Here is a 17,203-nt window from a genome sequence, read left to right on the forward strand (position 1 = left end):
TGCCACAACATTGCGTAATAATAGGATATGTAAGCAAAGTAATGATGATGATGCGGTTGATGAAGGTACTAAAGCAGCTAAAGCAGCTAAAACTATATCTTATCCCTTTGGGACAGCATTAGTTGAATTTTTAGTGAGTCGTGGTCTATTGCGCTTGGTAACACATAATGATGATTTATTCAATTTAAATTCTGAGAGTAGTCCAAAGACAGTTGTCAAAAAGGTTGTCAAAAAGGGCCATAATTACTATAGGAGCTCTTTTGTATATGCCGAATGCCTCTTTGACCCCGCATTACTTCCTATAAAGTTAAACCTACCTATGGTCTATCCTCCAAAAGATTGGGAGCTCCACACACCTGAACAGAACCGAAAGTGGTTGAATATTTCAGATATCTATGGTGGTTATTTAAGCAACCCAACGGGCCAAATCTACAGCACTCAGCGGAGTATGAGTTCTCCCGATGCGAAGAATTTCTTCATCTATTTCGGAAAAAATAGGGATGTAGATAGTCATAATAAGGTAAATATGTTTTGTACTAGCATCAGTAGCTTACAGCGTCAAGCATTTAAAATTAATAGTATATTCCTTAAAAGTATATTAGAAAATAGGGAATTGAAATAGGGATGTAGATAGTCATAATAAGGTAAATATGTTTTGTACTAGCATCAGTAGCTTACAGCGTCAAGCATTTAAAATTAATAGTATATTCCTTAAAAGTATATTAGAAAATAGGGAATTGTTTGAAGAAAGCGGCTACTTGATGCCTGAATATCTATCCAAGGTAATACTTCACCATGCCTCCGGGATACTTAGAAATCATTTTGATAAGAATAAGGATATTCAAACAATATACAAATTTAGTGAAGTGTACGCTCTATTGATAAAGAATATGCAGCGGGCACGTTATGAGTGTACGATTTTAGATCTGGCAAGGGCCTACTCTGGATATTCTATCTGTTTTCCGGCATTTATTGACTTCAGAGGTCGAATCTATCGCAGCGGCATCTTTCACTTCCACGAGCGGGATTTAGCCCGAAGTCTACTATTAATAGATTGTAAAGAAAATCAACAAGATAAATCATCAATTGAAGAATATATGTTTCAGTATCTAACCGCAACTATGTTCCTCTATGATTCATATAAAAGTAGGAAGGATGCTCTAAACGATGTGGGCAATAAACTCTTTAATATGGAGAAAATTGGGGATTTGAGTTTAAAAAGTCTCGTGACGCCGTTCGCCCCACACTGAATAAAGAGTACAACAATAAAGAGAAGATGAATGCAAAAGATAGAAAGGCCTGCTTACCCGCTTCAACTTCAAAGAGGATTTATCACGGGATTGGTGTAACTGTCTTTCTCCCACTCGATGGATTGCTCCTATTGACCCAACTGTCTTACTCGCTGTTTAGCCCGCTCTCCCTTACTTTCTTTCTCCCTAGCTTGAAGGAGGGAGAGGCTGACCCCTAAAACTAGATGAAGAGAAGGCAATGCCTCCTCGTTCTTCGTTTTCGATTTGCTTGTCCATTTATTCATTTTCACGTGAAGGAAGCAAAGCAACCTTAGTCTTAGTCTGCCCTATCTTTTTTTTTTGAATATCCCTTTTCGAAGCTTCGAGCCAAGGCAATCCGGAGACCAGTACGGACAGCCCAAGCCCAGAGTTCAGCAGTAAAGTTTGTAGCAACTCCAATTCTAGCTGCATAACCTCGAAGCCAGACGCCCTATCTTCCTCGATCCCACTCATGTTCGGATTCACTAACCATTCCCTTTCTCTTTTTGCATGTATGATTTCTTGGTCGGTCGCTTCCTTTCGCTTTCATGCGGAAGGCCCCCTACCGGCCAGAAAGAAAGAATTCTTTTATAAAGTATAGAGCGTAGCGTTGGCTATGGTGCCATTTGCGAAGAAAAGAGTTTATGCGCTTTCTTTACTACTACGCTCTTTCTCCCGTCTCGGACGTGATTCGTATTTTATGCTCTTATCGGATTGGATGCTTGATTCCTTAGCAGAGCTACTGATTTTAGATGCGGAACCAGAGCAGAGCTAATGGCTCACTTCACTACCTTAAGCCCAAGCTGGGACATTCTCTTAAGCTTAAAAAGAGTCTTTCTTTCCTGGGATAAGTTGAACTGTTTACTTCTATTTGAACTACTCCGAATTCTTTTCACTCTTTATGACACTAGTTCAGCGGCATCTATCTTGCTCAGTTGTCTTCCTTTGGTTTGTTGATACTATCTTTATCCCTTGGAAAACCGGAACTTGTAAGCAGAGTTATTCCCCAACTAGGACTTGCGGGCGAGCTACCCTCGGTTTAAAGCCCTTTCACCTGGTTCTATTAAAAAAAAGATTTCCCGATGTGATTACTTTCTTTTTACCCGAGGTTGAATCAATTGTTTCAGCTCTGGTTCAAATGGTTTCAGGGGTTGGTTAGGAAAGGCTTATCCGCTGTTCTAGAGTCGTGTTAGGTGGGAATTCTTTTTTTTTTCCGTGGTGAGGTTGACGTTCAAGAGAAAGAGATTCATATTCAAGTTCCCCCAGGCCAAGGGGGGGCAATCAAGCCTTTTTGCTTCATCCCGCCCAAAGTGAGTCGGAATTTTGGCAATCAATAAGGAGATTGGTTAAAAGAAAGCCTTAAGCGCAAGCACTAAGGGAATCCCATTAGAAATCATTAAATTAGCATTAGCAAGGACGGTTGGTAGTTGGTAAACTAAAGAAGAACTAGGCTATGGCTCAACTTGCTGCAAGTCTAGACTCCCCAGCCTAAGCCTTCACATCCGAGGATGGGGTCCCCAACGCCAGAGGAACGCTTTCTTGGTGGCAGAAGTGCCATAAATGCCCCGGCTTTTACAGCAAAGCAGACCAGGAATTCTCAGTCTTTTGGGGAGCAACTGGGGAATTGTATTCACTACTTCTTATGCCTGAGTCTCATTCGACGGATGGTCGGTATCGCACCTCAAGAAGGCCAACTTCATTACTTACAAATCGGCTTTGAGAGTATTTGTTTGCCTCTTTACCCATTTGTCTTACCCTAAACCCTAAACCCTAAAACCTAAACCCTAAACACCCAAATTTAGTTGAGCTCTACGAACTTGCATCACATTCGGTAAAGGAATATCATGAGCTTAAACTTATGGTAGTACAAAAAGACACATTTTGTCATTAGAGAGTAATGTCTCAACTCAAAAGTTATATGTTGGCCTCATTCTCCTTTGGTGCAAATGTACTTATTTCGTTACAATTCTCCATTTGTTGTAAGTTTTAGTTGAGTTCTACGAACTCATATCACATACAATGGATTAATAACATCTATTTTATATTTATGTCCTCTCAAAAGCCGTTGGCCTCTTTATACTTTTTTCCTACTCTAAACCCTAAACCTTAAACCCTAAACACCCACATTTAGTTGAGCTCTACGAACTTGCATCACATTCGGTGGAGGAATATCATGAGCTTAAACTTATGGTGGTACAAAAAGAAACTTTTTGTCATTAGAGAGGAATTTTTCCACTCAAAAGCTACATGCTGGCCTCATTCTCCTTTGGTTCTTTTGTACTTATTTCTTTACAAATCTGCATTTGTAGTAAGTTTTAATTGAGCTCTACGAAATTATATCACATACAATGGATTAGTAACATCGATATTAAATTTATGTCCTCTCAAAAGCTATTTGTTTGCCTCTTTACCCATTTGTCTTACCCTAAACCCTAAACCCTAAAACCTAAACCCTAAACACCCAAATTTAGTTGAGCTCTACGAACTTGCATCACATTCGGTAAAGGAATATCATGAGCTTAAACTTATGGTAGTACAAAAAGACACATTTTGTCATTAGAGAGTAATGTCTCAACTCAAAAGTTATATGTTGGCCTCATTCTCCTTTGGTCCAAATGTACTTATTTCGTTACAATTCTCCATTTGTTGTAAGTTTTAGTTGAGTTCGTAGAACTCATATCACATACAATGGATTAAGAACATCTATTTTATATTTATGTCCTCTCAAAAGTCGTTGGCCTCTTTATACTTTTTTCCTACTCTAAACCCTAAACCTTAAACCCTAAACACCCACATTTAGTTGAGCTCTACGAACTTGCATCACATTCGGTGGAGGAATATCATGAGCTTAAACTTATGGTGGTACAAAAAGACACTTTTTGTCATTAGAGAGGAATTTTTCCACTCAAAAGCTACATGCTGGCCTCATTCTCCTTTGGTTCTTTTGTACTTATTTCTTTACAAATCTGCATTTGTAGTAAGTTTTAATTGAGCTCTACGAAATTATATCACATACAATGGATTAGTAACATCGATATTAAATTTATGTCCTCTCAAAAGCTATTTGTTTGCCTCTTTACCCATTTGTCTTACCCTAAACCCTAAACCCTAAAATCTAAACCCTAAACACCCAAATTTAGTTGAGCTCTACGAACTTGCATCACATTCGGTAAAGGAATATCATGAGCTTAAACTTATGGTAGTACAAAAAGACACATTTTGTCATTAGAGAGTAATTTCTCCACTTAAAAGTTATATGTTGGCCTCATTCTCCTTTGGTGCAAATGTACTTATGATATGCCCCAAGTTGATGCAAGGGCTTGATGGATCGTCTAGGATGATTTTAGGACTTGAGAAATCAGAGTTCGAAGGGGAAAACAAAGAAGAATTTCGTGCAAGGAAAAGATGGACAGAATTGGAATGGAAGTTTATGGATATGGAAGTGCAGACGTCACACAAAGGTGGTGGCAAACCTTTGATAAGTCAGGGTCTTGAATCACTCAAGGGATATGAGAATCACTCTCAACAAACTGAACTAACTCAGAAAAAATATTCTTATTCATTCATGATCTCCATGCTTGGCCGTCCCTCCCTTTTAAAAGAGTTTGGCTTTGTTTTTGAATTACAAAGGTGAGACATGGTCTTAACTCCAATTAATGACTAATTATGGAGTTTTAACATCCAATTCTGAGCTGAAAATTCAAATAAAAACTCCTAATGAGCTGGTCAAGCTCAGCTTGTAACAGCCCCTAAACTTTCTCTCATAACATTAAACAAAAACAGGAAATTAACTTCAATTGAAGGAGATTCTTGGAGTTTTTACTTCAGCCATCAAGAGCTGATGCAAACTTGGAATATTCCTCCCTTAAAGCCTTCTTATTCACGCCCCACATGCCTCCACTTCAGGTCCATTAATTGCTAATGCATCCTTGGTGTATTAGGGACTTATTGGATTGAAAAAAAAAACTAGAAATAAAATTCGAACTCAGCTCCAATTAATTGGGCTGATCTTGGACGACTTCCTCTTCATAGTTCATGAGGAAATTCACCAATTTGGGCTCAAGTTCGTGCACATTGGTTCCTTCCTCAAGAGCTAATGCTATCATCTGTTGAAGTGCTTCCTTGGCCCTTTTAGCCCTTGCCCTAGTCATTGGTCCTCCAAGTCCTTTTAGTGCTCCATGACCCTTGTCCTTGTCCTTGTCCTCTTCATTCCCTCCCTCTTGAAAAGGATTTGACCTCAAATCAAATTCTCCTCCATCTGCATCGAAGAGAGATAAATCAGAGACATTAAAGGTTGAGCTGATGTTATACTCACCTGGAAGCTCTATTTTGTAGGCATTGTTATTGATTCTCTCAAGCACTTGAAAAGGTCCATCCCCTCTAGGTTGGAGTTTGGATTTCCTTTGTTCTGGAAACCTTTCCTTCCTCATGTGCACCCAAACCCAATCTCCGGGTTGGAACACCACCTCCTTTCTTCCCTTGTTAGCTTGCCTAGCATAACTCTCATTCTTTCTCTCAATTTGAGCCTTCACACGCTCATGCATCTTCTTGACATATTCAGCTTTGCCCTGTCCTTCCTTGTGCTTGAAAACAGAAATGTTAGGCATAGGCAACAAATCAAGAGGAGTCAAAGGGTTAAATCCATACACTACTTCAAATGGAGAGCAATTGGTAGTGCTATGGACAGCCCTATTGTAAGCAAATTCAACATGAGGCAAACACGCCTCCCAAGCCTTTAAATTGGCCTTAAGGACAGTCCTAAGCAAGGTGCCTAGGGTCCTATTAACCACCTCAGTTTGCCCATCAGTTTGTGGGTGGCAAGTGGTAGAGAACAAAAGTTTAGTGCCTAACTTCCCCCATAAAGTCCTCCAGAAGTGACTTAGGAACTTGGTGTCCCTATCACTAACTATGCTTCTAGGCATCCCATGAAGTCTTACAACTTCTTTAAAGAACAAATCAGCAACGTGACAAGCATCATCAGCTTTCCTGCAAGGAATAAAGTGAGCCATTTTTGAAAACCTATCAACAACCACAAAAATGGAATCCTTACCATTCTTTGTTCTAGGGAGGCCTAAAACAAAGTCCATAGACAAGTCAACCCAAGGGTATTCAGGGATTGGCAAAGAAGTATACAAACCATGTGGCATCACCTTAGACTTAGCCTTCTTGCAAACAATGCAATGTTCACAAAACTTGATCACATCATGTTTCATTTTGGGCCAATAGAAATGTTCCTGTAAAGTTTCTAGAGTCTTTTGGACTCCAAAATGACCCATTAATCCCCCAGCATGGGATTCTTTAACAAGCAGTTCTCTAATGGAACTTTTAGGCACACACAACCTGTTTTCCTTAAATAAAAATCCATTCTGCCTATAAAATCCATTTTGAGAAACTTTCTCACAAGCCACAAAAATTTCAGCAAAGTTATCATCTTTTTCATACATTTCTTTCACATGTTCAAGTCCTAGCAATTTAGTCTCTAACATGGAAAGCAACACGTGTCTCCTGGATAAAGCATCAGCCACAATGTTACTTTTCCTTTTTTTGTGTTTTATGACATAGGGAAATTGTTCCAAAAATTCAACCCATTTGGCATGCCTTTTGTTCAACTTACCTTGCCCCTTCAAGTATTTCAGCGACTCATGATCACTATGAATCACGAATTCCTTGGGCAAAAGATAATGCTGCCAGGTCTTCAAAGCTCTCACCAAAGCATACAATTCCTTATCATAAGTAGAATAGTTAAGGGCAGCTCCGCTTAACTTTTCACTAAAATAAGCAATTGGGTGGCCTTCTTGAAGCAACACAGCTCCAATACCTACATTTGAAGCATCACATTCAAGTTCAAAAGATTTAGCAAAGTTAGGTAAAGCAGGTATAGGTGCATGGGTAAGCTTATGCTTTAGGGCAGCAAAGGCCTCTTCTTGATTCTTTCCCCAATGAAAACCCACATTCTTTTTCACCACTTCATTTAGGGGTGCTGCCAAGGTACTAAAGTCCTTTACAAACCTCCTGTAGAAACTGGCCAAGCCATGAAAACTTCTTACATCACCCACGGATTTAGGAGTGGGCCACTCTTGAATGGCTTTGATCTTTTCCTCATCAACCTGCACTCCTTTCGAACTCACAACAAAACCAAGAAACACAACATGGTCAGTGCAAAAAGTGCATTTCTCAAGATTGGCAAACAATTGTTCCTTTCTAAGCATACTCAAGACGGATCTTAAGTGCTCAACATGCAGCTCAAGAGTAGTGCTATAGACCAAAATATCATCAAAGTACACAACCACAAATTTCCCAATGAATTCCCTCAAAACATGGTTCATTAGTCTCATAAAAGTACTAGGTGCATTAGTTAAACCAAAAGGCATAACCAACCATTCATACAAACCATATTTAGTTTTGAAAGCAGTTTTCCATTCATCCCCTTCTTTTATCCTTATCTGATTGTAACCACTTTTCAAATCAATTTTAGAAAAATAACATGCTCCATGCAATTCATCAAGCAAATCATCAAGTCTAGGAATAGGGTGCCTATACTTAATGGTGATGTTATTCAAGGCTCTACAATCAGAGCACATTCTCCAAGTCCCATCTTTCTTTGGTACCAAAATCACCGGTACAGCACAAGGACTCATGCTATTTCTTACCCACCCTTTGTTCAAGAGTTCTTCCACTTGTCTTTGAATTTCAGTGGTTTCTTGTGGGTTGCTTCTATATGCTGGCCTATTAGGCAAAGAAGCTCCCGGAATGAGATCAATTTGATGCTCAATTCCTCTCAGTGGTGGTAGACCACTTGGAACACTTGTTGGAAACACATCCTCATAATCCTGCAAAAGAGATTTAACACTAGAAGGCAGCTCAAAATTTTCAAAAGTGTTAGTGTTCAAAATCTGATTTTTGCAAAACATCAAGTATAGGATCTGTTTTGAAGCTATCATCCTTTTCACCTCTCTCTTTTTGATCAAACAAATTTCTTTTCGCTCAAGTATTTCACTCTTTTCTTTTTGCTCTCTCTCAAGTGTTTCACTCTTTTCTTTTTGCTTTCTCTCAAGTGTCTCACTCTTTTCTTTTCTCTCTTGTTCAATCTTTTCTCTCATTTTCTTTTGATCCTCACGCACCTCCCTAGGGCTCAAAGGTTTGAGCGTAATTTTCTGGCCATGATGTTGGAATGAGATCTTGTTGGTGCTGCCATTATGATCAGAGTTGGTGTCATATTGCCATGGTCTTCCCAACAGTATGTGACTAGCCTCCATGGGAACAACATCACAAAGAACCTTATCCCTGTATTTGCCAATGGAAAAGTCAACTTCAACTTGCTTACTTACTTGTATTTCTCCATAGTGGCTGAGCCATTGAAGTTTGTATGGCCAAGGATGTGGTTTTGTGACCAGGTTCAGCTTCTCCACCATTCTTTCACTAGCCACATTAGTACAGCTCCCGCCATCAACAATCATCAAGCAAATCTGCCCATTGACAGAACATCTTGTGTGAAAGATATTCTCTCTTTGGCTTTCTTTCTTTGGCTTTTGTTGGCTACCAAGCATTCTCCGGATCATCAACAGTTCACCATTCATGGCTGCCTCCTCTTCTTCTTCACTTTGTTCTCCTTCGGACTCACTGGTGTAGTCTCCATCATCCTTAAGAATCATGGTCTTTTTGGAGGCACATTCATAAGCATAATGTCCCATACCTTGGCATTTGAAGCACTTGACCTCTTTGCTCTTTTTGGATGGTTGTTCAAGAGGTTTTGAAGAAGCTGAAGCTTGTGGTTTGGTGGCTGGTTTGCTAAGGGTGCTCGGCCCTTCATTCTTCATTCTGTCTCTCCAAGATGAATTGGAATTGGTAGAACTCTTCCTTGCAAGCCCTTTCCTTTTGAGTTGTTGCTCAACTTTAGTGGCCTTGTGCAGCAATTCTTCCATGTCTACATATTCCTGAAGTTCTACAATATCTCTAACATCATTAGATAAACCATTAATAAATCGAATCATGGTTACCTCTTCATCCTCCTCAAGATTGGCTTGCAACATAAGCACCTCAAGTTCTTTGTAATACTCCTCAACACTCTTGCTGCCTTGGGTAAGTTTTTGAAGTTTAAATTTTACATCCCTAGCATGGCTTGAAGGGACATATCTTTTCCTCATGATTCGTTTCATTTCAGCCCATGTTTCCACCGCTGGCTCCTCATTTCTCAATCTCTCTTTTGCAAACTTATTCCACCAAACAAGAGCATAATCTGAAAAGTGAGCAGCTGCAAGTTTCACCTTTTGGTCCTCCTCATAGTTGTTGCAAGCAAAGACATGCTCTATTTTGAGTTCCCACTCCAAGTATGCCTCTGGATCACTCTTTCCCTTAAAAGGAGGAATTTGGAATTTGACTCCTTCAATCCGAGCAGGTCTAGGATTTTCATGAATTCGTCGTGGCCTCCCGCCTTCACTGTCACTATTGTTCCGGTTCTCCATTTGATCCAGCCTTTCGTGGATCTCTTCAGTTTGCCTCCTCATTAAGTTTTCCAGATGTTGTGTAAGAGCCCGCATTTCGATGGTCGAGAGTCGCACTGCTGGTTGCTCCTCCTCTTCTCCTGACATCTTTGACAAATGAAAAGATTCAAGTAGAACAAACAAATGTTAGTGTTTACCTCACTTCTCTCGTGTTTCCCTCAAATTGGCTTTTCTATGATGTGCACTCTTGCCTTTTTCCACTCAAAAATTCTCACAATCTCTTGAGTAAATCAAAGTTAAGACACACAAAGAATTATGCCACCAAATTTGTGTACAGTCACACAGATTAGAATAGACTTTAGAATATGAAACAAAAGAAGACAAGACAAATCACCACAGAAATGGAAAGGACTCCAAATATTTAGAGACTAAAGAAGAATTCAAGAACAAACAGAAAGAAGAAAATAAATTGGAATGCTAGCAACAAAATTACCTTGAACAATTGAATTTGGCTAATTAAACAAGAACCATTCAGCCATTTTTTTTTTTTGAATATTCGTTTTGTAATTTGTTTTTGATTCTGAACAATTAACAAGGCTTAACTTTTGCAATGGTTCAGCCAAAAGAAACAAAAACTAAAATCAAGGTAACAAGAAATGACAAAGAGTTGCTAACCAGAATTCCAGATAAGAAAAGAAACCAAAATCCTAGAACCGGAGCTCTGATACCAAATGATATGCCCCAAGTTGATGCAAGGGCTTGATGGATCGTCTAGGATGATTCTAGGACTTGAGAAATCAGAGTTCGAAGGGGAAAACAAAGAAGAATTTCGTGCAAGGAAAAGATGGACAGAATTGGAATGGAACTTTATGGATATGGAAGTGCAGACGTCACACAAAGGTGGTGGCAAACCTTTGATAAGTCAGGGTCTTGAATCACTCAAGGGATATGAGAATCACTCTCAACAAACTGAACTAACTCAGAAAAAATAATCTTATTCATTCATGATCTCCATGCTTGGCCGTCCCTCCCTTTTAAAAGAGTTTGGCTTTGTTTTTGAATTACAAAGGTGAGACATGGTCTTAACTCCAATTAATGACTAATTATGGAGTTTTAACATCCAATTCTGAGCTGAAAATTCAAATAAAAACTCCTAATGAGCTGGTCAAGCTCAGCTTGTAACAGCCCCTAAACTTTCTCTCATAACATTAAACAAAAACAGGAAATTAACTTCAATTGAAGGAGATTCTTGGAGTTTTTACTTCAGCCATCAAGAGCTGATGCAAACTTGGAATATTCCTCCCTTAAAGCCTTCTTATTCACGCCCCACATGCCTCCACTTCAGGTCCATTAATTGCTAATGCATCCTTGGTGTATTAGGGACTTATTGGATTGAAAAAAAAAACTAGAAATAAAATTCGAACTCAGCTCCAATTAATTGGGCTGATCTTGGACGACTTCCTCTTCATAGTTCATGAGGAAATTCACCAATTTGGGCTCAAGTTCGTGCACATTGGTTCCTTCCTCAAGAGCTAATGCTATCATCTGTTGAAGTGCTTCCTTGGCCCTTTTAGCCCTTGCCCTAGTCATTGGTCCTCCAAGTCCTTTTAGTGCTCCATGACCCTTGTCCTTGTCCTTGTCCTCATCAACTTATTTCGTTACAATTCTCCATTTGTTGTAAGTTTTACTTGAGTTCTACGAACTCATATCACATACAATGAATTAATAACATCTATTTTATATTTATGTCCTCTCAAAAGCAATACGTTGGCCTCTTTATACTTTTTTCCTACTCTAAACCCTAAACCCTAAACACTAAACACCCACATTTAGTTGAGCTCTACGAACTTGCATCACATTCGGTGGAGGAATATCATGTGCTTAAATTATGGTGGTACAAAGAGACAAATTTTGTCATTAGATAGGAATTTTTCCACTCAAAAGCTACATGTAGGCCTCATTCTCCTTTGGTTCTTTTGTACTTATTTCTTTACAAATCTGCATTTGTAGTAAGTTTTAATTGAGCTCTACGAAATTATATCACATACAATGGATTAATAACATCGATTTTAAATTTATGTCCTCTCAAAAGCTATTTGTTTGCCTCTTTACCCATTTGTCTTACCCTAAAATCTAAACCCTAAACACCCACATTTAGTTGAGCTCTACGAACTTGCATCACATTCGGTGGAGGAATATCATGAGCTTAAACTTATGGTGGTACAAAATGACACTTTTTGTCATTAGAGAGGAATTTTTCCACTCAAAAGCTACATGTTGGCCTCATTCTCCTTTGGTTCTTTTGTACTTATTTCTTTACAAATCTGCATTTGTAGTAAGTTTTAATTGAGTTCTACGAAATTATATCACATACAATGGATTAATAACATCGATATTAAATTTATGTCCTCTCAAAAGCTATTTGTTTGCCTCTTTACCCATTTGTCTTACCCTAAACCCTAAACCCTAAAATCTAAACCCTAAACACCCATATTTAGGTTAGCTCTACGAACTTGCATCACATTCGGTAAAGGAATATCATGTGCTTAAACTTATGGTAGTACAAAAAGACACTTTTTGTCATTAGAGAGTAATTTCTCCACTCAAAGGTTATATGTTGGCCTCATTCTCCTTTGGTGCAAATGTACTTATTTCGTTACAATTCTCCATTTTTTGTAAGTTTTAGTTGAGTTCTACGAACTCATATCACATACAATGAATTAATAACATCTATTTTATATTTATGTCCTCTCAAAAGCTATACGTTGGCCTCTTTATACTTTTTTCCTACTCTAAACCCTAAACACCCACATTTAGTTGAGCTCTACGAACTTGCATCACATTCGGTGGAGGAATATCATGAGCTTAAACTTATGGTGGTACAAAAAGACACTTTTTGTCATTAGAGAGGAATTTTTCCACTCAAAAGCTACATGTTGGCCTCATTCTCCTTTGGTTCTTTTGTACTTATTTCTTTACAAATCTGCATTTGTAGTAAGTTTTAATTGAGCTCTACGAAATTATATCACATACAATGGATTAATAACATCGATATTAAATTTATGTCCTCTCAAAAGCTATTTGTTTGCCTCTTTACCCATTTGTCTTACCCTAAACCCTAAACCCTAAAACCTAAACCCTAAACACCCAAATTTAGTTGAGCTCTACGAACTTGCATCACATTCGGTAAAGGAATATCATGAGCTTAAACTTATGGTAGTACAAAAAGACACATTTTGTCATTAGAGAGTAATGTCTCAACTCAAAAGTTATAAGTTGGCCTCATTCTCCTTTGGTGCAAATGTACTTATTTCGTTACAATTCTCCATTTGTTGTAAGTTTTAGTTGAGTTCTACGAACTCATATCACATACAATGGATTAAGAACATCTATTTTATATTTATGTCCTCTCAAAAGCCGTTGGCCTCTTTATACTTTTTTCCTACTCTAAACCCTAAACCTTAAACCCTAAACACCCACATTTAGTTGAGCTCTACGAACTTGCATCACATTCGGTGGAGGAATATCATGAGCTTAAACTTATGGTGGTACAAAAAGACACCTTTTGTCATTAGAGAGGAATTTTTCCACTCAAAAGCTACATGTTGGCCTCATTCTCCTTTGGTTCTTTTGTACTTATTTCTTTACAAATCTGCATTTGTAGTAAGTTTTAATTGAGCTCTACGAAATTATATCACATACAATGGATTAGTAACATCGATATTAAATTAAGGTCCTCTCAAAAGCTATTTGTTTGCCTCTTTACCCATTTGTCTTACCCTAAACCCTAAACACCCAAATTTAGTTGAGCTCTACGAACTTGCATCACATTCGGTAAAGGAATATCATGAGCTTAAACTTATGGTAGTACAAAAAGACACATTTTGTCATTAGAGAGTAATTTCTCCACTCAAAAGTTATATGTTGGCCTCATTCTCCTTTGGTGCAAATGTACTTATTTCGTTACAATTCTCCATTTGTTTTAAGTTTTACTTGAGTTCTACGAACTCATATCACATACAATGAATTAATAACTTCTATTCTATATTTATGTCCTCTCAAAAGCAATACGTTGGCCTCTTTATACTTTTTTCCTAATCTAAACCCTAAACCCTAAACCCTAAACACCCACATTTAGTTGTGCTCTACGAACTTGCATCACATTCGGTGGAGGAATATCATGTGCTTAAATTATGGTGGTACAAAGAGACAAATTTTGTCATTAGATAGGAATTTTTCCACTCAAAAGTTACATGTAGGCCTCATTCTCCTTTGGTTCTTTTGTACTTATTTCTTTACAAATCTGCATTTGTAGTAAGTTTTAATTGAGCTCTACGAAATTATATCACATACAATGGATTAATAACATCGATTTTAAATTTATGTCCTCTCAAAAGCTATTTGTTTGCCTCTTTACCCATTTGTCTTACCCTAAACCCTAAACCCTAAAATCTAAACCCTAAACACACACATTTAGTTGAGCTCTACGAACTTGCATCACATTCGGTGGAGGAATATCATGAGCTTAAACTTATGGTGGTACAAAAAGACACTTTTTGTCATTAGAGAGGAATTTTTCCACTCAAAAGCTACATGTTGGCCTCATTCTCCTTTGGTTCTTTTGTACTTATTTCTTTACAAATCTGCATTTGTAGTAAGTTTTAATTGAGTTCTACGAAATTATATCACATACAATGGATTAATAACATCGATATTAAATTTATGTCCTCTCAAAAGCTATTTGTTTGCCTCTTTACCCATTTGTCTAACCCTAAACCCTAAACCCTAAAATCTAAACCCTAAACACCCATATTTAGGTTAGCTCTACGAACTTGCATCACATTCGGTAAAGGAATATCATGAGCTTAAACTTATGGTAGTACAAAAAGACACTTTTTGTCATTAGAGAGTAATTTCTCCACTCAAAGGTTATATGTTGGCCTCATTCTCCTTTGGTGCAAATGTACTTATTTCGGTACAATTCTCCATTTGTTGTAAGTTTTACTTGAGTTCTACGAACTCATATCACATACAATGAATTAATAACATCTATTTTATATTTATGTCCTCTCAAAAGCAATACGTTGGCCTCTTTATACTTTTTTCCTACTCTAAACCCTAAACACCCACATTTAGTTGAGCTCTACGAACTTGCATCACATTCGGGGAGGAATATCATGAGCTTAATGTAACGCCCCGATTTCTCGGGTGTTACACAGTAACTAATTAACCAATTTTCGTAAAGAGTTTTCGTCGATTCACTTATTAATCTTCAATTAATGACAAACCTTTCATTTTACAAAAACTCTTGAAACATAACCTTTCCAAAAAACACGCGGAAGTAACCAACTCCGTAAAACTTTTTAAATAACCAACTGTAAAGGGTATGAAACAAAGGCCTGAATGAAAATAAAGATTACATCAAAACTTGTTCATTCGAATTTAAGCAATAAAATTGTTCGATACCAACACTTCGGAAACTCTCAACCCCAACAGAAAACAAAAGACTCTCAACCCAAACCCTATTCCTTAGCCTCTTCCTCTTCCTCTAAAGTGTAGTCGTCCTCCAGTATTGGCACGTCACGTAGCATCAACTCCCAAGAATGAGTCATCGCCATTATCTTCACGACCATCTACCCCCCCCCAAACAAACACATAGCAAACAAGCAGGGTCAGGTCCAACAAAAGAATGATAATGACAAAATCAACAACAACATATATAATATAAGTACATTATATGTCTTTTATGGGAAAGAGTCAGTTACTAACGGAATCTCACTTCACACAACCCACCAAAACTTCCATGGCCATAATCACGATCATCCGCATATGAACAAATCTCGGAGGGGACTCACCGTACAACCCTCAATCATGTGGGGGGACTCACCGTCCGCGAGACTCACCGTCCGTCCACAGAATCACAAGGCGACCGCAGTCAGCCAATCACGTGGGGACTCACCGTACAACCCACAAAACACCCTCGCGTGCAAGGTACCATCGTTCTCATGGTCCATAGTCCTCACCAGACCTATGTCCAATTATTCACATTTACTTGCAAGCGAGTTTATTACACTTTTCTATTGTTAAGTCTCTAAAATCAATCCTAGAGTCTTATCATACTCTTTATACAAACCTTCACAACACAACATTCACGGGTTACAAGGGAATTACGGCTAGGTGAGCGACCCTTGAACCATTAACTCAGAAAATAAATATAATCCACGTAAAGGAACGCAAGAACATTCACTCATGCATAATATATCATCGCAACTTCAACATATTGACAGCAGAAACAACTTTCACAAAAATAGAGCCACAGAATGCATCTTTCAACCAAAAATCACGTATGATACCTTTCTAGAAAGCTATTTTAAATATCTACAACTCTCTAGTTACACACTTGTTCATTTGAGTCCCAGAATTAGGTGATATTAGGCCTTAAAGCTAACTGTCCGGAACAGGAAGACAGCAGGTGTGACAGTTACTAAACACGACCCCCAGATCACATTACTAAACCAAAAATTATGATTTTTATATGTCTGGAAAGATATTTCGAAAATCTACAACTTTCATTTTAATCACTTTTTCATTTGATGACCATAAACAGGTAAAAAGGGGCTCTGAAGTCCGCTGTCCAGTACAGGAAACTGGCAGCGAAACTCCCATGGCTCTATGGTTTTCAAAAATAATTTTCCTTCCTTCCCCTTTGATCATGGCAATCTTGGTACAGCCCCAAGAACCCAAATATCCACTCAAAATTTCAGAACCAAACATTTAGCAAGGATCATGTTATAACAAGTGCAAAATAGCACAAAACTTAACAAATACCATGGCAACTCCCATAAAATCATAGATTCAGATCATAAACAACGTTTGAGGATCATATTCATGGCTTTTCAAGAGAAAAATTCCAGCAAGCAAGCATTTACAGGAAATCATGCAAAAACAGTCCTAAACTCAAGTTGTTTCTCATGGCAATTCATGGCATATTCCCTAAAGAACCTACCCATTCCTAGAACCAGCCCTTACCTTGTTTGGTGATGGAAAAACAGAAGTTTGGAGATGGAAAGAAGGTTCAAAAGCTGCTGTCCTCGTTCTCTATTTCCTCTCCCTCGCGAATCCCTCTCTACTCGCGCTCTCTCCCTTGCTCGCGTGCGTGACCGGCGACAATGGTGGTGGCTTGGGCGGCGGCTCCCTTCTCTTCTCTCACACGTTCTCTCTTTTCTCTCTTCTGCTCTCTCTTTGTTTTTCACGTGAAGGTGCTGTAGTGTATCTCTGTTTTCTGATTGTGGAAGAATAGGGTTTCCCCCCTTGGCTAAAATCCCATGCAACCCACAAGTGGGCTAGGGTTTTGTTTTTCCACAAGCCCGACCCAAGTTCAACCTTAACCCACCAGTCTAATTACCTAATCAGACCTGAAACTTACTAAAACCTAAGCCCTCAAAGGTAAATTCATAATTAAATTCGGACTTAGAAGAAAAACAATGTAATAAT

The 17,203-nt window shown here is 38.3% G+C and overlaps 1 protein-coding gene across 1 annotated transcript in view; it reads left to right on the plus strand.

The window, feature by feature from the left end:
* Positions 1–1,250, plus strand: part of LOC130724917 (probable DNA-directed RNA polymerase) — a 2,026-nt gene extending 776 nt beyond the window's left edge. The window contains exons 2-3 of the mRNA XM_057576183.1: positions 1–520; positions 645–1,250. The exon at positions 1–520 is cut by the window's left edge and continues 205 nt beyond it. Coding sequence (XP_057432166.1) covers positions 1–520; positions 645–1,250 — 1,126 coding nt within the window. The remainder of the gene's footprint in view (positions 521–644) is intronic.
* Positions 1,251–17,203: the final 15,953 nt, after the last annotated feature.

The sequence above is a fragment of the Lotus japonicus genome, chromosome 6 (assembly GCF_012489685.1).
Source record: "Lotus japonicus ecotype B-129 chromosome 6, LjGifu_v1.2".
NCBI classification, from domain to species: Eukaryota; Viridiplantae; Streptophyta; class Magnoliopsida; order Fabales; family Fabaceae; genus Lotus; species Lotus japonicus.